Source organism: Gobius niger (genome assembly GCF_951799975.1).
Source record: "Gobius niger genome assembly, chromosome: 5".
Taxonomy (NCBI): domain Eukaryota; kingdom Metazoa; phylum Chordata; class Actinopteri; order Gobiiformes; family Gobiidae; genus Gobius; species Gobius niger.
In genome coordinates this window covers 31,248,727-31,272,817 of record NC_136856.1, presented here as the reverse complement: position 1 = coordinate 31,272,817, position 24,091 = coordinate 31,248,727, and the positions used below count along the sequence as shown (strand labels likewise).

The following is a 24,091-nucleotide window of genomic DNA, read 5'->3' as shown; positions in this document are numbered from 1 at the left end:
TTATACGGACAGGATCACAAACAGCGGTCGCCTTAAACAAATCATTCTCTATTCTGAGGTAATACTTGTCAGAATGAATTGAGTTTACATTAGAAAACAGGGTGGTGCAGTCTTTCCCAGGCAGATCCCTGATCATTCTCATAGGAGACGAGTTACTGGGCCTGTCACTGTTATAAAACACATACACGTCTTCTCCAGCTCTATTTAAAAAGGGTTGAGTCTTGCTCCATATGGCTTTAACAGGTTTATTCGGGTCAAATGTGTCACGTAACCTAGAGTCAGTGGTGAAAGTGCAGGGGATCCGTAAACAGGACCCGCTCAGAGCCTCCAGGTTTGGTGCAGAAATGCTCAGAAGACGAGCATATTCACATGCACCAACAGCACCTGCAAATGCAACTATGAATCAGCTACGAAGACATTAAAATAACTAAACAATCAAATATTCTGTACTATTGGTTAACATAAATACATTTTTTTAGATATGCAAATGAAGAAAAGCAGAGCCTACCTGAACACAGCAGTAAAATGAGGAAGTTGAGTGTTGCCGTATTCACCCATGCAGCTGCCATCGCTTCGAATGACAAAGAAAAACAATAATGCTGGATGTTCGTTAGTTAAATTAAACGTATGAGCTTGTTCTTCAGTCTTCTCAGCTAAAGAGACTGTTGGATGAACTTCTGTTTTCCACACAAACCACACATTCGATTTTGAGAGGTAACAACGTGAGCAACAAACTTCCTTCCGTTAACTTTCTGTGAGCCAGTTGGCATGTTTTCTATGTGTTAGTGGGTTTCAAATACACGTTTTGGTTTCCGCCATCAAATAGAGAGGGCATTAAGTAAAAAAAACAACAACTGTGGTTGCTTGAAAGCAGAAGTAGAGAGTTCCCATTAGCTTTGACTTTCCGATCTGCCCTAAACTGTGAAACATCTTGAGAGGTGAGAAGAGCTGCTGTAAAAGCAAAAGAGGAACTCTATAAAAAACAAAACAAAATGAAAAAGTGAGATCGCACTGAGACCTCTGGTGGTTCCTCAGCAGCGATTCGGAGCAATGAGCCCGTCATATTTGACCAGAGCGTGTTTTTATTTCTGTGATGAAGCTGTAGGTGTGGAAGGTTAATCTGAAACAGCGTTTATCTGTTTTCTGTGTGGCTTCGTATCGTTCATGTTTGAGTCATTGAAGTCAGTGGCTGCAGTAGGAGTGTTTTTTTATAGTCCAATACTATGTGGGTGATGAAGTTTTCATGAAACAGGTGTTGGTGATGTCACTTCCCCTGTTGTTTCCACCGCTGGGTGAGGACGGTCAGATTGTGCAAACGCAGCTGAAGCTCTAGTTCCTGTCTGCATAGAGATCTAACAGTTGATCTTATCACATAACAAGGGGTTAGGACACATTTTGTGAAGTGAGCATGCTGAGAAGTGAATTGTGCGAGCACAGACCAAAGATTTGCTTGGACTTTTTACTTACATGAGAGCAGATATCAGAGTTGAGTGTGCACAGGGAAAACATTTGCTTGAACGTGTTATATATTTTTGAGAGCAAAGTTGTGAGTCGAGCGCGCACAGAACGAAGATTTGCTTGGACAAATAATATTTTTCTTTTCAAAATGTGAATTCTGTGCTTGCAACATTTCTACTGCACGCACGCAACACTCGAGATCCACGCTTCTGAAGGTGGCACAGATCCAGAGAGTAGGAGTGTGACAATATATACTTTTGATGAAGTCATGCATATTAATGACTGATGTGACATTGGCAATGTCATGCTCCTCTGCTCTCAATAAATAGAGGATAATAATGATAAAGTATTCAGTCAGAACATTCAGGGCAGCACTACAGTTTTAATAATTTGGACCAAACACAAATATATTACTTTTAATGAAAGTTTTTATAATTATAAATGACTACAAAGCACATGAAATCCATATCAGTCATGCATCATTCTTCTTTGTGAGAACACTGTGATGTCCAGCTTGTAAAAGGATAAGATAAGATAAGATGATACTTTATTGATCTCACAGATGGAGAAATTGCATTCGATGAGAGAGCATCCGGCAGCAGCACCCATTCAGTGCGCACCACTCTTTTTCCACTCTTTTTTTTTCTTTGGTGAAAGATCGTTATTTCGCGGCCGCCATCTTCACTGTTTTGGTCACAGGAGGAGCACTGGTTGATGGGAAATCCGTTGACGATGACCACGGCGGTGGAGCTCTTGCGCTTGGCCACGATGTTCTTGGCCACACAGGTGTAGTTGGCCGTGTGGGACAGACGCGCCTGCTTGATGATCAGGTTGTGGTCCACGGTGATGTAGAAGTTCCTGTCCTCGGCCAGGTCGATGATCTCGTTGTCCTTCAGCCACTCCACCCGCATGACCTTGGAGGATGGAGAAACTGTAGCTGCCCTCTGTCTCCTCTGATCATCTGAAACGGTGCACCGCCTCCTGGGCTTGTCCCCGTCTCAGAGCGTGGTGTCCTGCACTGGTCAGCTCCACCTCGTCCTTCCTCTTCCTCCTGCACAGCTCCCTCCACAGTCTATCACCATCTCCTCGTTGGTCCCTTTTGTTGTTTCCTGTGGCTCCTCTTGTGACTCCTCCTCCGTGCTGCAGGTGTGGGGGCTCTTGGTGCCTCTTCACTGTTCAGTGTCTCAGAAGAAGATGTTTGTAGATCTCAAATGGGTTTAGCTGATAAGCTAGCAGTTTGTTTACCTTCAAAAAGCTGCTTTCTTCAGGACCATTTTGGACTCTCAAAGTAAACAAATCCACCAAACCTCCACAAAAACATGGTAAAGACGTACAAACGTATCCAGAAAAACAACGTGGTTCGCTGAAAAGGCAAACAATTCAGCTGCACCAGGATGAAATAGAGGTATTAAGTGACAACATTTGTGTGTAATCAACATGTATTGCCCCCTAGTGTATTGTATGTGGATGGTCCTAAACATGAATGAGCACCACTTACTTGCATAGATGGGAGAAACATCCGGGCACTGTTGCTGAGTCCCCGCCCCCTCTGGGTGAAAACAACACGGCACCACATGGGATATGGGAGAATTACTTTTTTTACAGACACATCAAATAGCTATAGTATTATCAGTCAAGGCCGTGTCCGGGCTCATTATTGAGGAAATAGCTTCTTTAAACTGTACATTTTGAGAGTAACTTATGCTCTTTCAATAGACGAGAGCTGCTGTTTCACCCACAGGTGGCGTAACCTTCTCAGTGACGTAGATGTTGCTCCCATATATAGGCCCTGTGTAAGTTAATACTGAATAATGCAAGAGTAAATCCTACACTAAACTTGTTATGGTGAGTTAAAGGAACAGGCCACCGTTTTTCCCTACTGTGATATGTTCTTACCTGAGCTTAGACGAGTTGATGTGTACCTGTCTGGTCTTCACACGTGCACTTAGGTATGAACATATCTCAGTATGGAAAAACGGTGGCCTATTCCTTTAAGACTCTAAGATTTATGCTCTCATTCCAAGCGTAGTTCCTGTCACTGCATTTATGCTTTTGTAATGTCCAGCATATGTTATCAAAACTTACCACCAGGGGGTGCTGGAAGATCTACCCAAATGGGAGATGAAGAGATGGGACCATAACAAAATGGCGACACCCACAATGTTTTCACTCCACATTTACTGAAGTATACGTTTGTTAAGTGATGATGTCATCACTGTCCAGGTCCAGCAGAACTTCAGCTCTATTCACAGTGATGGGTAACTTAGCTGATTTTAACCTGCTGTAGAGCCGGAACTTTAACTCCGGATTTTCTCGAGTAATGTTTTTCTGACATTAATTTTTATCAAATTAATTTTTGACACAATCAAGGCTTATTTTAAATATAAAAATATCTTAATTTTGTCTGGATAAATGGTGAGCTATATTGTTCTCCCCTCCTGGAACCGCCACCTTAACATGGTGGAGGGGTTTGAGCTCCCGAATGATCCTGGGAGCTCTGTTGTCGGGGGTTCGTGCTATGGAGGACCATGCCTGCCAAAACAATAAATATATCTGTAAATAAATATATAAATGAATAAATAAGATAAAGATCAAATTTGCAAATCATGGGGCTGGCCGGAATGCAGCTGCTGTGAGGTCATTGGTTAATCTTTCTTCATGCACAGACTGATTTCCGACGCCTTATCCAGCATAGACACTGCCAAACATGAGTTCTGCTTCAGTCTATTGACAGTGGCACAGATAGTAGAGCGGGTCATCTTGTGACTGGAGGATCGGCGGTTCAAATCCTGCAGTACAGGGGCCTTCTGTTGTTGTGTCCTTGGGCCAGACACTTCACCTGCCTTGCCCCCAGTGTCTGTGTACATTGGTGTATGAATGAAAGTGTGAATGGGTGAGAGGATCCTTGCTGGAAAGGGCTTTGAGTGCCTCATGATGGTGGAAAAAAACGCTAGACCAAAGTAGAGTTCATGTTTGGGAAAGTGCAGGGGATCTGTAAGCAGGACCTCCAGGTTTGGTGCAAAGACGATCATAAAACGGGCATATTCACATGCACCAACAGCACCTGCAAATACAACTATGAATCAGCTACGAAGACATTCAAATAACTAAACAATAAAATATTCTACACTGGTGGTTAGCATGAATGCATTTTTAAAGATATGCATATGAAAAGCAGAGCCTACCTGAACACTGCAGAAAAAAATAGGTGATTGAGTGATGCAATATTCACCCATGCAGCTGCCATTGCTTTGAAATGACAAAGAAAAACGATAATGCTGGATGGACAAGTTAAATTAAACGTATAAGCTGTCGTGTACTTCAGTCTTCTCAGTTAAAGAGAGTGTTGGGGGAACTTCTGTTTAACACACAAACCACACATGCACATTCAATTCTGAGAAATAACAACGTGGGCGACAAACTTCCCTCCAACTGGGCTAACTGAGTAACCCATATCTGCACCATCTGTATATACTGGGTTTTCAGAATAAATAGTGAATGTGCCAATAAAAATTAGTTTAGAATACACGGCACCCTCCTCTTCTGTCAGTAGCTGGGAACTGGCAAGAGGTTTTTCACTTAGGCCAGAAGACAAGACTTTTTTTAAAGCATGTAAAATCTTAAAACCAATCCTAAAAGGGTTGGTCAGGCTCGGCCCAGACCTCTCCTCTACTCTAACTCTCAAGACTGGCGCGCCACAGGGCTGTGTTTTGAACCCACAGCTCTATTCCCTGTACATGTGATTAACTTGTTGTCTGGCTCTGCCCTACTCTTCCCTGTCCATTCCACGCAGGGAATTCTGGTCTGGTCACGGAGCAATTGGAGCAGATTGAACAGACGTGATTAGTGGACGTGACGACAGCCGTAGTCCAATTCAGAAAATATGAAGTTTTTGGCTCGTTCCCTGGATGAAACATAACTTCCTTTTATTTTGTGACATCACTTCCTTTACTTCTGAAGTGTGTTCCATTAGCAACTCTTTTTGGATCAAGGCAGGACCAAAGCCTTGGACTGGAAGGAAGTGAGTTTGGAAACACTGCCTTCAACACCAATACAAAGGTATAGGATTTGGGAAGCTGTTTCAAAAGCGTGGTGTCCTGCACTTGTCAGCTCCTCCACCTCCTCCTTCCTCTTCGTCCTTCTTAGCTCCCTCAACAACAGTATTTCACCATCTTCTCCCCGTCTGTCCCTTTTTTTGTTTCCTGCAGCGCCTCCACTGTGCTGCAGTTGTGGGGAGACTCTTAGTGCTTCTTCGGTGTTTCAGAAGAAGACTTGGAGGTCTCAAATGTCTTTAACAACATTATTTGTTAAAAAGCTGGGTACTTCATGGCTAGAACGGAGTCTCCGCAGTAAAAAAAAATCAGCTAAACCTCACAAAAACACAACAAAGATGTACAAAAGTGTCCAGTGGAAAAAACAAACAAATTTACCCGCTCTGCCCCCTGGTTTACAAACGAGCTGAGACAGATGAAGAGGTCTGGCCGTGTCCTGCAAAACATCTGGCCTGACGGTGCATAAGTTGGCCTACCGGGAACATCATAGGGCTTATGCCAAAGCACTCTCCAAGGCTAGGTCAGAACACTGCTCAACACTCAACAACAACCCAGGTAACTCCAGAAAACTCCACAATAAATCACATCCTCACACCACAGATCTCATCATTCGACAGTCACACAGATACAAATTGCAACCGGTTTCTTGATTTTTTTCACTTCAAAAATTAACAATATCCGTTCCTCATTCCCACTTCTCAAGAGTACCTCACTAGACCTGCCCGAAACCCCCATCGCACAAACTCTATCACAATTCTACCTCACAACGCAGCAGGAGGTCGAGAACATCATCCGTAAATCCAAACCATCCACTTGCCGCCTTGACCCCCTCCGATCTCCTCTGCTTAACTCCATCAGTCCCCTCATAACCAAAATAATAACCCTGTCCGTATAAACAGGCCATGTTCCCACCTCCCTCAAAACTGCTCTCATCAAACCCCTCCTCAAAAAACCCAACTTGGACCCTATACCCCTGTCAAATTACAGACCAATTTCAAATCTTCTCAAAAAAGTTGTTTCCACCCAGCTCCATAATCATCTCAAATCTAACAGGCTATATGAGAAATTTCAATCTGGTTTCTGTCCCTGCCACAGCACAGAAACAGCTCTCATCAGAGTCACCAGCGACCTGCTGATGGCTTCTGACTCCGGTTCCACATCCCTCCTCATTCTTCTCGACCTCTCTGCTGCGTTTGACACTGTCGACCACCACATCCTCCTGCACCGGCTCCAACACTACACTGGTCTTTCTGGTACCGCCCTTCAATGGTTTCACTCCTACCTCGCTGACAGAACCGAGTATGTAGCTCTGGAGGACGCAAAATCCAGACCCCACACTGTCACCTGTGCGGTTCCCCCAGGGGTGCGTACTCGGTCCAACCCTCTTCACCATTTACATGCTTCCCCTGGGTCATGTCGTCAGCAAGCATGGAATTAATTTCCACTGCTATGCCGACGACACACAACTCTATCTCCGAGTCAATCCCTCTTGCTCCCGCCACTGCCACGGCTGCCCGCCTCAGCTCCCGCCTGGAGGAGATAGAGGCGTGGATGAGTCAAAATTTCCTGCAGCTCAACAGCTCTAAAACAGAAGCCATTTAAACTGGAACCTCTCATCAACTCTGCGCCTCTCCAATCACCACTGTTTCATTCTTTGGACACATCATTCCCCGCTCTCCCTCTGTCACTAACCTCGGGGTTAAATTTGACCCCCACCTTTCTTTTGACAATCATGTCACCTCCATCTGCAAAACTGCCTTCTTTCACCTCCGTAATATTTCCTAAACTGCGCCCCTCCCTCTCCCTTCCTGCTGCAGAGAAGCTCATTCATGCTTTTGTCTCCTCCAGGCTGGACTACTGTAACACACTCCTCATCGGGATCCCTGGCAGAAGCCTCCAAAAGCTCCAGTATGATCAAAACAGCGCTGCCAGGATCCTGATGAGGGTGCGAAAACACGAGCACATCACCCCCATCCTCCGTACGCTGCACTGGCTCCCTATTCAGTCCCGCATACAAGGTCCTCCTGCACACCCACCACTGTCTGCACGGTGTGGCCCCCACTTACCTCACTAAACTGCTCAAACCACATAACCTCAACCAGGACCCGGTCAGGCCAAAAGCACCGTCTGGTCATGCCCAGGACACGGCTCAAAACTATGGGCGACAGGGCCTTTGAAGTCGCTGCTTAAAAAGGACTTAAAACCCACCTTTTTACAGAAGCTTATTTTAACAGCTAATGCTTGTTTTTGTTAGTCCTGGCTTTTAATATATGTTGTGCTATATTCTATTCTGTTTTAACTATGCTGTCCACTGTAGCACTTTGAGCTTTGGTGTCAAATGCAAAGTGCATTACAAATAAAATGTATTGCTATTATTGTCATAGCGGTCGCCATGATGCAGCACTGGTCAGTCAAGTCAATCACTACCGCATGATACATCACATAAAATCACATGACCCTTATCTATACTATAATACTTAAAGGGACTATAGGGAGTTGTGGGTAGGGAGTAGTAAAATTAAGTATTTTCCTCCCCCTACATGTTCCAACGATGTCCTAATGTGTAGAATGAGCCCAGACCTGTTCACCACAACTGCCTCTAAAATCCTGCACTGTCACTCAAAAAGGTGTCACTTCGGGTCCGAAGTGCCGTCATGCACGAGCTTAATATAGAAGGTGCAGTTACACATATGGCCTGAGGTGGCAGTAGTGAGTATAAAATGGCCAACTTGCATCCAGCCCCTTAAGAAAAATTTCTAACAAAATGTGTCCATAACACTACACAAATAATTGAAAACCTGACACAAACGCGACAATAATGCCACAAAAAAGCAAATGTGACAAAAATGTGTCAAAAAAAACAGTGCTGACATGATAAAAAACAAGGAAGAAGCTCAGAGGAGTTTCGCAGGTCTTGTCTTTCAAATGGGGTGTTACCCTGGCTCGACTAAGAAGGGGGTTAAAGAGTTAAAGCTGACTCATTAAGTTTAAAAAGTAATGTTGAAAAAGAGCTGCTCAAGAGCTGCTACATGTTGTTTTTTACAACTGGCCTCTTGTTGAATGGTCAACTCCCACTTGGCCATTTCTTCCTCTTTTATCCCACTCATTTTCTCAAAGTCCTGTTGTGAAAGGCAGAAACCAGTGCTGATTTTAAAGAGGAAGTTGCTTTGCCAGTAAGCGCTGCAAAAGTCTTACACGACCAGTCCAGAGGAGGTGTTTGACGGAGCCGCTGTTTTGCAATGGCACCTGCACGTGTTCTTTTGATCCTGCTGCTGTGCTCAGGTAAGCTCTGCTCCAGAAATATTTCACTTCAAACCAATTTTATATGACACATTGAAGTTACACTATCAGAGAAAAGAGAACTCTCCATGTAAGTAAATCCTAAGTTGAAAAATGAGTTGGAAAAAAGGTGTTTCTTGTTCCTTAAATTCATCGATTTTCATTTTTTTGGGAATAATCAGAACTTTCACAAAACATCTTTATCTGTATTGTCTGTCCGACTACATCAGTACTGCAGTAACACACCGATATGGCTTTTTCGCACAACGTTCGCAACTTGGGTAATATTTTCAACAAATACTTTCCATCTGTCGGTTGAGAAAATACTTTCAAGGGGACTTCCCAACTTCCTAAAACGTGTGGAAATGAAGCTTAAAGTAACATTACTCTTAATGATTTGGAAACTCTTCCCACTCTTGATCAATAGCACAGAATATTTAATTGATTAGTTAATTTTTTTGAAGTTCATGTCACTGATTCATAGTTGTATTTGCAGGTGCTGTTGGTGCATGTGAATATGCTCGTATTCTGAAAGTCTTTGCACCAAACCTGGAGGCTCTGAGCGGGTCCTGTTTACGGATCCCCTGCACTTTCACCATTGACTCTAGGTTACGTGACCAATTTGACCCGAATAAACCTGTTAAAGCCATATGGAGCAAGACTCACCCCTTTTTAAATAGAGCTGGAGAAGACGTGTATGTGTTTTATAACAGTGACAGGCCCAGTAACTCGTCTCCAATGAGAATGATCGGGGATCTGCCTGGGAGAAACTGCACAACCCTGTTTTCTAATATAAACTCAATTCATTCTGACAAGTATTACCTCAGAATAGAGAATGATCAGTTTAAGGCGACTGCTGTTTGTGATCCTGTCCATATAAAGGTCCAAGGTAAGACACTTTTTTTCAAACATATTCAAAACGAAATAATCTACACAACATGGAGAGGCTTGAGATTCTGGAAACAAAAAATTGGTCCAAACTCAAATCTTTGTTCTTCCCTTCGAAATGAATTTAATGAAAGTCACGAAAGTCATGATAGGGAAAGTTTTAAAGTTTTCTATGTATTGTTTTTCCTTTTATTTCATTTACATTGTAGATTCTCACTGAAGGCGAGAATAAAAATAAAAATAAATTTCACCCTTTTTTGTTTCCCACATAATCCCATGTGTTCATTCATAGTTGGTCTTCAATGAGAATCACACAATGTAGACAGTGTTGAAACTGAAAAAGAGCTGATACATAGAAAGTGTTTCCAAACTTTTGACCAGTACTGTTCACCCATGTTTGTACTGATATTGTGTTGTTCTGTGCAGACTCTCCCTGGAGCCCCTCAGTGCAGGTCTCAGGACGACAGGAGGAGGAGGAGTCAGTGACCATCACCTGCTCCGCTCCGACTCCCTGTCCAGACTCTCCTCCTAAACTGTCATGGAGCCTCCACCAAGACCCTCCCCACACCATGGTCACCAACACAGACGGGACCTTCACCACCTCCATCCAACAGGAGATGACTTTATCTGACAGACACGATGGACTCCAGGTCACCTGCTCTGCCGTGTATCCTCTGAGTGGAGGACAGAAGAGGGCGGACGGGAGCTTCACTCTGAGGGTGGAGTGTAAGTGGAAAACTCTGTCCCTCATTTTGACAGACAGGGTCACAAAAAATCCATCTTAAATTATTTTTGTCCGTCATTAATGAACATCTCATTGCATGCATTTTGTTGAGTACATATTATTTATGTTAGGAAACACTCTGAGATTGCAGGATAAATGGAGCTAAACTAAATACGATTTCTGAACAGAATCATTGAACACGGCGGGGGAGGGGGGGGATTTCATAAAGTAGCGGCATCGTGTTGTAACTTTTCCTAGATAATAGTACCAACCAGCTTCGTAGTATAGCCCTCAGGTTATTCTTCTCAGGTTATTGAATTTCTTCTTCCTGATTCATTGCGCTCACATTGTGAAAGAGTGGTTCAGGGAGCAGCAGATGGATCGGCCGCCACAGTCCAGAATCCAGAGTCTTTGGATTATGTGGAGAAGGCTTTTCTCAGTGGTCACATTCTCTCAGCATCAATACAAGATCTTGGTTGAACAAAATGAAATGCCACAATGACTGTGCTGTAATCCAAACTAAAGGCGCTACAACCAAATATTAGAGCGTGACCTTTTTTGTGGTGACTTAAAAGAGTTATTTGACATTCGCTTGTTTGCTTTGATGAGACATGTGGCACAAACACAGTATTCATACGCTTTATATTTAAGTAACATCCCTCTTGGTCCCTGGTAGTTCTTGAGTTACTGGTTGGAGACCCTTGCCCTGAAATGAACAAATATTACAAAGTTTACAATTCTTCCAGGATTAGAAAAAAAACATTAAAAAAAAAAGCTTTCATTCACACGGTCACTATAACTTAACCAGCTTCATTAAATCAAAGTTGCAGAAATGGAACTGAATTCAAAAATCCTGATCAGGCTTGAAAGTTTATTACTTACACCTCATTTACACAGAGTTTGTTACGTCCACGGCCCGTTTTACGTGCGTCTGCCATAACAATAGGAAATCAATCAAATCAATCTGGTGGTTTACCGTCCTGTGTCTGTCACATCTTTTTTTTTTTTTTTTATCAACTTTTTATTGGTGCAATGCCATTATTGCATTTACAATTTTATCAGTATGCAGGCATAGCACATTTTTCCCCCTATTTCTTTTCCCCAATCCCCCTTGAGATGGGCATCATATCCGTTGAATCATCAAATGATACCCAAAAACAGATACACTGAAGGCAATTCCTTAAGGAAAGATCAAAACAGAACAAATAGAAATGAGAACAAGAGAGAGAGAAAAAAAAAGATAAATAAAAAAAAAGGACAGATAAAAAAATAGAAATAAAATAAATAATAAAATATGACCCTGTCCAGGATATACAACCACAAGTGCATTGATATATTATTTGAAATACAAATAGCTAATTTCCTCCTGTGTCTGTCACATCTACGGCTCAACGACAGGAATACTCCATCCATCCATTTTCTTCCACTTTATTCCCGATCCACACACACCTCCTCCAGCTGTTCTGGGGGGACCCCGAGGCGACACCAGGCCAGCTCGGAGACATAGTCTCACCAGCTTGTCCTTGGCCTTCCACGAGGCCTTGTCCCACTAGGACATGCCTGGAACACCTCCCGCGGGAGGCGACCAGGAGGCATCCGGAACAGATGCCCGAGCCACCTCAGCTGGCTCCTTTCGACGTGAAGGAGCAGCGACGCTACTCCAAGCTCCTCCCGGGTAACTGAGCTCCTCACCCGATCTCGAAGGGTGCGCCCAGCCACCCTGCGAAGGAAACTCATTTCGGCCGCTTGTATTCGCGATCTTGTATTTTCGGTCATGACCCAAATCTCATGACCATAGGTGAGGGTGGGAACGTAGATCGATCGGTAAATCGAGAGCTTTGCCCCCCGACTCAGCTCCTTCACCACGACAGACCGATACAGCGACCGCATCACTGCTGACGTCGCACCGATCCGTCTGTCAATCTCACGCTCCATCCGTGCCTCACTCGTGAACAAGACCCCGAGATACTTGAACTCCTCCACTTGAGGCAAGGACTCCCCACCAACCTGAAGAGGGGAATCCTCAGCGTTTCTATTTTTGACAGGGGTCATCAAAAGCTTTTTTTCTTACTTACTGGGTGTAAATGAGGTGTTATACTGACACCATTCACAAGTCATTTCTGAATCAAATGTCCCTGGTCTCCTGCTTACTTCAAACACTAATGTCTCCTCAGATTCCCCTAAAAACACGTCAGTGCAGCTCAGTGGGAACACTTCGCTGTCTGTGGGAGAGTCTGTAACCCTGAGCTGCTCCAGCAGAGCCAGGCCTCCAGTCCAAGACTTCAGCTGGTTCAGGGTCACCTCAAAGGGTCCACAGAGAGTTCACCAAGGACACGTCTACAGCCTCACCTTCAACATTTCAACACAAGGACAATACTTCTGTCAGGCCAAGAATCAAGTCGGTGAACAGAACTCTCCTGTCATCACACTGGGGCATGAAGGTAAGTCTTCATCTCATCCAAACATTCATGTCTTACATTGATTCATTTTACCAGTCACTCACATGTCCGTTTAGGAACGACCAACTCATGGATGAGCTTCATTCTTGGAGGAAGTGTTGGTCTCCTGATACTCATCGGCAGTGCCATTTTCATTTGGTGAGGAGCATCAGACAGTGTTATTCCTGTTTCAGTGTCTCCTTAAGCCGTTCATACACTGCCATTTTCACATCCCAAACACACTATACTATACAGTAAACTTTGATTGGTTGGCTGGCTGGCTGGCTGGCTGGCTGGTTGGTTGGTTGGTTGGTTGAGGATCAAGTGGGACTCTTCATACAAACGTATTTTGTTAGAGTATCACCTTTTGGGTTCATTTTGTCAGACACTAGGGTTAGAGATGTTGAAATCTTTTTGCCTTTACATGTTTCAGCCGCCGTCATCAGAAGAATCACTGGTGTGCGGTGATGTGTCACTTATCGGTTGTTCTTACTTCCGAGGCGTGACCCGCCTGACAGTCCCAACAGGTCCGACCGACTGGTCACTAATCATTGGAGGCGGGTGTCCCAGTGTGGGACAGGAGCAACGCTCCTTCGTCACGGTTGATTGTGTCGGTGGTCCGTTTTTCTGATATCTATAGCTTCTTTTATCCAGCGCTTGAATTTGTTTGTTTCAGATTCAATTACCCGAGCCTCGTCCCAGTCCATGATGTGATTGTTTCTTTTGCAGTGGTCTGAGATAGCCGATTTTAAATTCTCCTGTTCTGCCTTTTCTTTTTTTGTCCGTGAGTCGTGCCCTTGTTTCTTTTTCACATTCTGTTTGATGTTCCTTTTTTCAAACAACAAACAAATTCAAACAAATTCAAGCGCTGGATAAAAGAAGCTACAGAAATCAGAAAACGGAGCACTGACACCATCAACCGTGACGAGGGAGCATTCCTCCTGTTCCACACCTGGGACACTCTCCTCCAATGATTACGCCCCCTGTCGCCCTGAATCCACCGGGCGGCAGGGGGCGTGACCAGTCTGTCGGACCTGTTGGGACCGTCAGGCTGGTCACGCCTCGGAAGTAAGAACAGCTGATAAGTGACACGTCACCGCACGCCGGTGATACTTCTGATGACGGCCTGCAGTTGGCAGCTGAAACATGTAAAGGTAAAAAGATTTCAACATCTCTAACCCTAGTGTCTGACAAAATGAACCCAAAAAGTGATACTGTAACATGAATAGACACAATGAACGTTACAAAGGTTATTTTGTTAGAGTGCCATTGGCTTGTTAGCAAGTCGTTAGCTAAATGTGAAAGCTTTTGGCATGACAGATGAAAACCATTAACACTTAAGTTTTAATGTTAGAGCAGGGATCTCCAACCAGTAGCTCTCCAGCCCTTACTGAGTTGCTTCCCAAAAACTTTCTACATTTCTACACACACTTGATAATGTCACATTTTAGGTGTTTTTTGTTGTTGTTCCAAGCAGTATCTAGAAACTAAATAGGTGAATAAACTAAAGAATAAGGATAACATTCGAGTCATTTTTATTTTGTAGGAATATGTTCAGAGTGAACTCCTCCTAAGTTGCATAATTACACAAGTGTCTTCAAAGCACAAGTAGCTCTCTGGTGGTTTTGTTTTGTAAAAGTAGCCCACCAGGTCAAAAAGGTTGGAGACTCCTGTGTGTTCGGGTATGAAAAAGACGAAACTTATCTCCAATGCTTTATGTTTTGTTGCTCGTGAGCCAGAGATGTCCCGGAAATAGCTGAAACATCGCGCCGCAACGCCATTTTCCCCACATGTATCATTGTAATAATAGCACATTTTGCTGAAGTGATTAAGATTGTAACACAGAGCTCAGCAAGTGCCCACAAAGCCCCCACAGTCTGTGGGTAAGGATTGACCAAAGCTCAATGGGCCCACAAAGCATCTGGCTTTTCCCCATGTGTCTGGTGTTGGTGGAAAAAACTACAGAGGATTTTTAGGCAGCACAAATATCAGTTTATTGGCTTGTTGCACAATGTGGCTACGCTAGTTCCTCTGAGCTGAAGTTGTGGCGCTACTACTTCCTGTTCCTATTAATTTCCACTAAGATTAGCTTAGACCTGTTCGAATCATTGTATTTCCTAGAGATTCTGTGGTGGACAGTGAGTTTCTGATAGATGATCACTTACTGCAGGTTAACAAGTTGCCGTAAAGGGCAAATATTTCCGTAGAAGAGACGTCTATGTTTATAAGGATCAGTGAGTTTGTCTTCAAGCTAAAGGCTTTCATTAATTTGATGCATTATACAATTTGAAATAGTGCCTTTTTTTATAGCATGTTAGCCTTTAGCTTCAAGACAAACTATCAATCCTTTATGATCATAGGTGTCTCCTCTGAACTCGTTGGATCGTACATCAAGATTTGACCACACAGTAAATGTTCATCTACCGGGAACTCACTGCCCACCACGTAATCTTTAGAAAATATGATTGTTATTCCAGGAAAAGAATACAGACAGGAAGTACTGGCGCTCACAACTTCAAGTCAGAGGAACTAGCATAGCCATGCCGTACAACAAGCCAATTTCAAACCAGTTGACACCTTGAGACAGGGCTTAGAGCATGTTTAAGACAAGATCTCAGACACAGGCAGAGTAATGTAGTATATTCCAGACTGTCATGGTAAGCAGTGCATAGGAATAACAAAGCAGCCTCTGTTTAAGAGAATGTACCAACGTTGTAGAAGGATTAGCAGTGGCTGATAGTCAGGTGTTTATTTCCTTCTTAAAGCCACGGATACCTTTGATGACACTTAGGTCAAAATACCTGTACCTCGAGAGAATGATGGTTTGGGAGAGAGAGACAAGAGAGCCTAAAAGCACAATGTCTTTTTTATTTTGTTTTATTTATTTGTTTGCATTTTGTATGTGTCTTTCTAACGGGGCAACAAATTCAGTAATTTCCAACAAAAGTTACAAATGTATATCACACACAAAAATGGCTGTTCACCTGCAATGTCTCGAGACGAATAATCAACCTATATTTTTCAGGTTTCTTCTTTCAAAACGTCCAGAGGATCGTCCACAGGAACGTCCACAGGAACGTCCAGAGGAACCACAGGTGAGACCTCCCATAGCCTTTGGCAAGGCAAGTTTATTTGTATGGCACATTTCATGTACATGACAACTCAATGTGCATCACAGTAACACCAAACGCAGTAAAAATACAATAAAAAACCAATAAAAACACAATAAAAAGCATTAAAACACAATGAAAATCAATAAAACAAATCCTTCATCACAATCACATTTGAAAACACAAAAACAAGAAAAACAATCGATCTCCATAAGCAGCAGTAAAAAAGTGTCCTGTCAGCCTGGACTTAAAAATACTCAGGTTGGAGGCCTGTCTCAGATCCTCACTGAGGCTGTTCCAGACTTTTGCTGCATGAACCTGAAACGCAGCCTCATCGTGTTTGGTGGTGACTCTAGGAACCACCAGGTGGTTCATACAGCTGTAACATGTCAGAGATGTACCTTGGTGCTTGACAATGAAGCGACTTATACACCTTCAGAGCTGTTTTAAGCTCTATTCTCTAAGCAACAGGAAGCCAGTGCAGAGACCGTAGCACTGGACTAATGTGGTCGTATTTCCTGGTTTTGGTCAGGACTCGAGCCGCATTTTGAATGTACTGCAGTTGTCTAAAAGCTTGTTAAGAAAGGCCAGTGAACAGGCCGTTACAATAGTCTAACTGACTGGAGACAAAAGCATGAATTAGTCTCTCCGAGTCCGGTTTGGAGACTATGTTTTTTTATTTTGGCAATGTTTTTTAGATGGTAATTGACCTTTGGTACATTCATTTCAGAAAAGGGCCCTTTCTCCCTCATGGCCATTTTGTTTCTTTTTCTTTGACAGTCAAAGACATACGCGGAGGTGGACCGAGAAGAAGACATGGTCCATTATGGAGAAATCGCCTTTACTAAACCCAGACCCAAAAGGTCTGCTGCTGTGGTCCACCAAGCAGAGGATCCCGAAGAGACTGTGTACTCCCAGGTCCGAGTGTCTAAGGCGGCGGTCGAAGACCTCTACGCTACAGTGAAGAGAAGTTGAGTCGCTATTTTCGTATGAATAAACTATGAGCAGAAGTGAAAACGGACATTGCACTAAAACATGTTAATAATAACCACTTCCTGTATTTTCATTTACTGCTGAACTTTTTTCAGTTTTATGCCAGAATGATGTCTTATGCTTTGCGGTCTTTGTGGCCCAGTATTAAAACTAGTCCAAATGAACAGGATGAATGTCGGGCTTCAATAGTGACATAAATAAATCCTGCGTAGGCTGTTTTACATTGTGTCATTCATCAGAAGGTATTGTGCAACTCAGTTTGAGGAAAAGGAATAGAGCTCTGAATCACTGTTAGTTGCATTTTTGCAGGATGAAAAATTGTTGAAAATAGTTTCAAAGAAAACCATGCTGTGGTCAGATGGTTCGGTTGGTCAGATGGTTCGGTTTGTGGTGATTTTAAGTGCTCATGTCACTGGACTCATGAATGAGCCTTGAAAGGGACAGCTCGCAAGATTGACTATTTATTTTTGTGACCACATTATAATCACCAAAAAGACGCCTGGAGTATAGTTTACTCACAGTTGGCCTCAAAGCTCAGCCCAGAGTCAATATCTGGGCACAATTACTGACTCTGACAATTACTATTGCAACAACACATCATCAGTAGGGTAAAACTAACCGGTCTCACGATGGTCTTAACTCTGAGGCCAGCTGTGAGGCGGTCAGTAAGAGTCGACACCATCGCATGCACTGTCTCAGGAATCTGGCTTTTAATATTGATCAAACACTCATGACTATGTTTTATCAAGTTTATGTTAATCTTTTTGGCTTTGGAAAATACAAATACCCCCAATCAAACTGTGAAATGGAACAACAAGCTGATTGGCCAGCCAGAGGAGAGCAAGGAGTCGCGCTACACAAGTCATTTACTGAGACTGAGCTCCAGCATCATGCCGGACCTTCTGCACCCCCAGTGTCAGCCATCGGGACAGAGATCGGTGGTTCTCAAATGTAATACCACAGCTTACTCTGCACTTTTTCTTTTGTTTAAAGTACAGGTACTCGTCATATTATTAGAATATCATGAAAAAGTTATTTCTGTAATTCAACTTAAAATGTGAAACTAATTTATGATATACACTCATGCAAAGTGACATATGTCCAGCCTTTATTTGTTATAATTCTTCTGATGATGATGGTTTAATGGATTATGGAGTTCTAATCTGGAGTTTTTACAAGCTGGGCCATAATAAGACCAAAGATGCTGTTAGCATTTAGCCTCTCTTCCTCTCCGGAAGGGGTGAAGTTAGAAGCGACCAAGCTCTTCCACGTTTCCCTTTTTTAAATATTTACGTGAGTAGTTGCACGATCCAAGTAGTCACACAAAATTAAATATGTCTAAGCTTTAAGTGGATAAAAAGGGGTACTATATTGTACTTGCTTCAGGTGTTATTACAATATAGTACCCCTTTTAATCCGCTTGGAAAATTGACAAGTTAAATTTTGTGGGACTATACTTGGATCGTGTAACTACTCGCGTAACTATTTAAATAGAGAAAAACGTGGAAGTGCTTAGTCACCTCTAACTTCACCCCCGTCGACCCCATAGAGGAGAGGAGGAGAAGCTAAATGCTAAACATAACAGACATAACAGTTGCGTGACTGAGCGCAAACACAAAGACCAGACAGTTACGCAACAACTTGTCTAAGCTAAGGGAAGAAAATATCCCAGTATGTCAAAACAGTGGCCTGTTCCTTTAAATGAGTATGAGGAGACCATAAGAAAGTTTTGGCAGAAGCCAGTCCAACACCTGTAATGCAGTGCGCTTTAGTATTTATCTTTGTTTATAAATGATAATTAGCCATGTGCTCCTGGTGTTCAGCATCTTTCATAGGGCCTTTTCATAGACATAGGCCTGAAACGCTGCTTCTCTGCTGTTTTATGACAGAATGAATGCTGCACTATTTGCAATGTTCATCTGCAATGTGTTTAGTTGTTTACCCCAATAATAATAAATCAATATGTTTTGGTGGTAAAAACGACCAAAAAAAGATTGTGGTGGAGAAATTGAAAACAACTACAACAACAAAGCCATTAGCCATTATCAGTCCCGTTCTGAGCAGTTCCTCTCTCAAAGTACATTCATCAGGGCACCATTAACTGGTTAGCATGGTGATTGCTTAACGTGATGGCTTGTATCTTATGTTTATCCTGGTAGATTCCTCAAGACATACGGCCCTAACCTTATGTCTTATTCCATTATGTACCTCCAGATTAATACTCATTATTCCATTGCGGATAAAACTTACTACACATTGTTACTTAGCCCAACACATTTTAGTAACTGTGGTAGGTACAGTATATCAAAGTGTTTAGTTATTTAAGAAGTTATCCTGTTCAAAAATGATCCACTGTTTTACAATGGCCCACGTTTGGTCGCATCTTACATCTTACAATGTCTGGTTCTTTCGTTCTGAAATCGAAATAACTTCCCCAAACTCGTGCGCTTCTCATTGTCCCCCTCGGTATTGTCGGGTCCATCTCACGTGCACCACATTATCCCATTTCTTGGCTCCTGAGCTCCTCTCTCTCACATGTCCTCGGCGGATTATAGAGCCGGGGCTGAAACGTGCGCCCCATGCTTCCTCACGTGCACAGCGCCGCCCCCTCCAGTGCGCCCCGGGGGGTCCTGGCACCGACATCCCCTACACTCATTTCCCTCTTCTGTCTCACGGATCATCCTCTTCCCGTGGCTCTCTCTCCTTCCAGTGACATCGTCATTCGTATTTCATCCAGCGGGACTTGTTTTCGGGGATTTGTTTCCTTTTGTGTGGATGGTACTGACCGCACAATGGTTTCCTGAGCACTTGTGCGTGCACCTGGTAACACGATCCCTGTTGCACAACTCTGGAACAATGGAGGTTTTGAGCTGATTTTTCCGGAAGCATGACCGAAGAGAAAGATGATATTATAATTGATGTGCAAACACAGTGTGGTCCATTTTCCAGAGTGTTCACAATGTGCCTACAGAGTTTAGATGTTCCTCTGGTCACTCTCGGAAGAGGGTTTGGAATAAATGTAACCTACGGGTTTACTCCAAAGGGTCAAAATAATGCAATTTTCGTTCTTTTTTGTTGTACAATGTTTTAATGTTATAACTCCCAATCAGTTTTTTTTTAATCTAAGATCCCATTCATTACTAAATGTGTTTGTTGATTGGAATGATAGCAAAACTTGGGCAATAACTTTTTTGTGCATTGCAATGTACAAAACTGTCTGGTAGTACAGACGGGGTCGAGGTCCGCGCGCCGTCCACCGAACTTTGAACGTAAAAGGGATATTTCAGGATTTTTAACATAGGACCTCCTAGTTATCCAGTGTTGCTGATTTCTGGAGATATTTTTTTTGTAATTCAAGCAGTTCTTATATTTGAAGAGTTTCGTGGCGCTAGGCTAGTGCAAGTCTAGTGCAAGGCTAGCGCATTTCTACGATATCAGCTACACTGCATTAAAAACAGTCTGACCCGCTCCACAGAGCACCTGAGGCAAATCACTTACAACGCCAGACTAACCATATAAATGTCTGTGTCAATAGAGTTATTTTAACCATTTTGCATTTAAAACAACTTATATTTGAGCATCAGCTTCGTGGTTGTATAAGCTACGCAGCAGCGGAGTGATCTGCTAGAAAATAGTCCCTCAAAATGCGATCATTCATGTGATGCAAGGTGAGTTATATTAAAAAAATTATTCTATCTCCACAAACATTTATATCGTTAGCAGTGCCTTTAGTGGGCCGGTACGCACCAATACATATTGCCGCCACTTCCAATAATAGCTCTCGAGTGCACCGCCACCTCTCCGTGCGCCAAGAACGTGCTTTTAGCGTACCGGTACGCTCATTTGCACATCTGTTTTAATCCTTTGGCTGCTCCGCCGCTTTTCAGGGCGCCTTTCACAACGCACACTTCCTACTTCGTCCCACCGTGAGCAGAGACTACATTACCCATACACCCTTGAGTTGTATGAGTGGAAAGCGCGGTGCGTCACTGAAGCCTCTGTAAACAACCTAACGTGGCGCTCGTCCACTCAAACAAGCGGATCCCGGGGAGGGTGTGTGAAACGCAAACATCGCTGCTCGGTTAAAATACAATGAACACTTCTGCTCTCCTGGCTTTAGAATAGTAAAATAACAAGGTTGTCTGCGTTGGCTGACCCCACCTGTGCCGCGGTCATTGAGGTTCTCACAAGTGCCGACGAGCACGAGAGCCACTTGGCAAAGAGTACCGGCACTTCTTTTTGTCCACTTAAAGCACTGATAGTTAGTCTGGCGTTATAAGTGATTTGCCTCAGGTGCACTGTGGATTATGTCAGACCGTTTTTAAAGGTACACTGCGTAACATTTTGGACTATACTCATGCCATCAGTGCAAAACATGCTCCTAATGACCAGCTCCACACAGTACATTCTACAGTATTACTGCAGTGAGAAATCAAAGAATGGATTTGGATGGGAACCTAGCCTGTTTAAATCCCAAATTCTGCTGACTTTAGTCGACATCTCCATGGAAACGAGCTGGAGACGTACCCACTTCTGGTAAAGTTGTGTCATCTCTTAGGAGAGCTGAGCCGCTCACGGCAAAATCACATGTTTGTTTGAGGTATTTTTCAATGCTGAAAATATCTGTCATAAAGTAAAGCTTGTATTTCAATTTTAGTTTTTGGGGTAAATTTCTATGCGGCGTGGCTTTAATGCAGGCTCGCTGACACCAAAGAAATGCGCTAGCCTAGCACAAGCCCAGTGCCACGTAACTCTTCAAATACAAGAACTGCATGAATTACAAAACAAAAATATCTCCAGAAATCAGCAACACTCTGGATAATTAGGAAATGAGGCCCTATGTCAAAATCCTGAAATATCCCTTTAACACAACCAGAGCAGTGAAAACAAGTGCTTCTTCCTCAATTCAGTGCAGGGATGTGTAAGCGAAGAGAGAAGGCAGTGGTTATTAGGTTATTAATAGAGACGGAAGTTTCCCCTCGTCTTTCAGTGTATTTGCGCACGTATGAGCGTTACTTGGTCAAGTAATAACTTATAGTAACAAACTGCTTCCGGTTTGCCTTTTACACAATAAAAGTCACTGCATGCTATCACTTTAGTAAGACTCTTATTGTAAAAGAGTCAGACAGCGACAGAGCGTCACATCACAGCAGTTTGGTCAAAAGAGAGACGTCTCAGATAAGATGCCGAACAGCAACAGACACGAACAACAAGCCTTTACCAAACTTAGTGTTACTCTTTTACTTTTACTGTCTGGAATTTTGTTGTGTTTTTTTAATGTATACACCACGTTCCAAATTATTATGCAAATTGTATTTTTGTGTCAAAAAGGGAAAAGGTTTTCAATGAAACTTATGAATGGTATTCTGTCTCGGGGCACTGACATAAATCTCAGAGACCAGTTCAGGGAAAAACTACTGAAAAAGGACATTCCACTATATTCAGCAGACCACCATTTTCAAGCAATATGGGAAAGAAAAATGATCTCTCTGCTGATGAAAAGCGTGAAATAGTTGAATGCCTTTGTCTAGGTATGAAAACCTTAGCTTAATCATCGTACTGATAAGAGATATGTGACTGATTCAGAGCACACTCGGGTTTGTGCAGATAAAGGCACAATAAGGACGGTTTCAGCCAGGCAAATACATCAGAGTAAGAGAACAGCTGCTACAAAACAGCAAGCAGGTATTTGAAGCTGCTGGTGCCTCTGGAGTCTCCCGAACATCAAGGTGTAGGACCCTCCAGAGGCTGCAGTTGTGCATTATCCTTCTATCCGGCCTCCCCTAAACTGTTAATTGGTCGGCCGCTTTAGGCTCCCTGAAGGTGTGAAAATGACCTCTGAAAAATATGTGGAGTTTCTGAGGGAGCACTTTCTTCTATGGTACAAAAAGAAGAGCTGTGTTTTCCCAAACAAAATCATCTTCATGCATGACAACGCACCATGTCCTGCTGTAAAGAAAACCTCTGCATCACTGGCTGCTATGGGCATAAAAGGAGAGAAACTCATGATGTGGACCCCCTCCTCCCCTGACCTCAACCCTATTGAGAACCTTTGGAGCATCAACAACCAAAACATCTATGAGGGTGGGAGGCAGTTTTCATCCAAACAGCAGCTCTGGGAGGATATTCTGACATCTTGCAAAATAAATCCAAGTAGAAATTCTCCAAAAACTCACACGTTTAATGGATTTCAGATTTTTTAAGCTGCTATCACAGAAGGGCTCCTATGTTAAAATATGACTTGACCTGTTAAGATTTTTTTATTATTGAAATAGCTTTAGATTGCAGTAAGTATGACCTCCTAATGCTGCAAATTCAACATATGTTAAGTGCAAGTTTTAAAATGTATTGAAACGATGAGTTGCACAATAATTTGGAACAGTAGATTTTGAGTTTTTTACTTTATTTATTTTTGAAAAAAAAAAAAAGAAACACACACTCTGAGATTAAAGGCACTCTCTAGGACTCCAAAATATGGATGCTTCACCTGCCTATCTGATGGACTTAAAGGTCATCTGATACAACTGTTGAAACACTGTTGGTAAGAGCTTTTATGCAATGGAACAAAATGACTTATTTGGACTATACCCCCAACTAGCAGCTGGCTTTCATCCTGCTATATTTTCACGTAAACTGGAAAATTAGCTGGATTAATGCTATCGTCTATGTACCTAAGAATGTCAAACTTGATCAACACTTGACTCTTAATCTTAACCATTGTTTATAGATAAATAAGCCCAATTAATTCAACATCTTTAGGTGAAATAAGTTGTCGACCTTGCTAGAGACCGTCGCTGAGTGTCGGATTACGTTACCTGGCCTGTCGAAGTGGAAGTACACCTGTCGCCAGTCGGACTAATCAGAGCGGAGATGAGCGCTCGTGTCAACGGTCGCCCCCGGTAACCAGCAGGACGCTCGGCAGATGACGCCGGGGTAATTGGAAAACTAATGGGGTTCGCAAAGCTGTCCTGGACCGCTCCAACAGAGAAGGGAAATGAGACACGGAAACACGGGAGAGGTCAGGCTTGTCTACGGCAGATGTCCACAAACAAACTTCAGAGTGAAAGTAGTGAGGCACAAACTAAGTTGAATGGGAAAACTAGGACGTTACACTGAATAGCCAACTTGTTCTTTAAAAAAAAAAAATGT

General features: G+C 43.0%; 1 protein-coding gene across 2 annotated transcripts; it reads left to right on the top strand.

The window, feature by feature from the left end:
- Positions 1-8,696: 8,696 nt before the first annotated feature.
- On the top strand, positions 8,697-17,067 carry LOC306963663 (sialoadhesin-like). 2 transcript variants are annotated; one of them, XR_013792917.1, is made up of 6 exons: positions 8,697-8,792; positions 9,286-9,678; positions 10,104-10,403; positions 12,576-12,998; positions 15,865-15,934; positions 16,730-16,743. XR_013792917.1 is itself a non-coding variant. In XM_079557288.1 (6 exons), the coding sequence occupies exons 1-6, from the start codon at positions 8,750-8,752 to the stop codon at positions 16,911-16,913; spliced, it is 1,257 nt and encodes a 418-aa protein (XP_079413414.1). In that variant the 5' UTR covers positions 8,697-8,749; the 3' UTR covers positions 16,914-17,067. The 2 variants fall into 2 exon arrangements, 1 of the variants encoding a protein (XP_079413414.1); XM_079557288.1 differs by having other exon boundaries at positions 12,576-12,842; positions 16,730-17,067.
- The last annotated feature ends 7,024 nt before the right edge of the window (positions 17,068-24,091 follow it).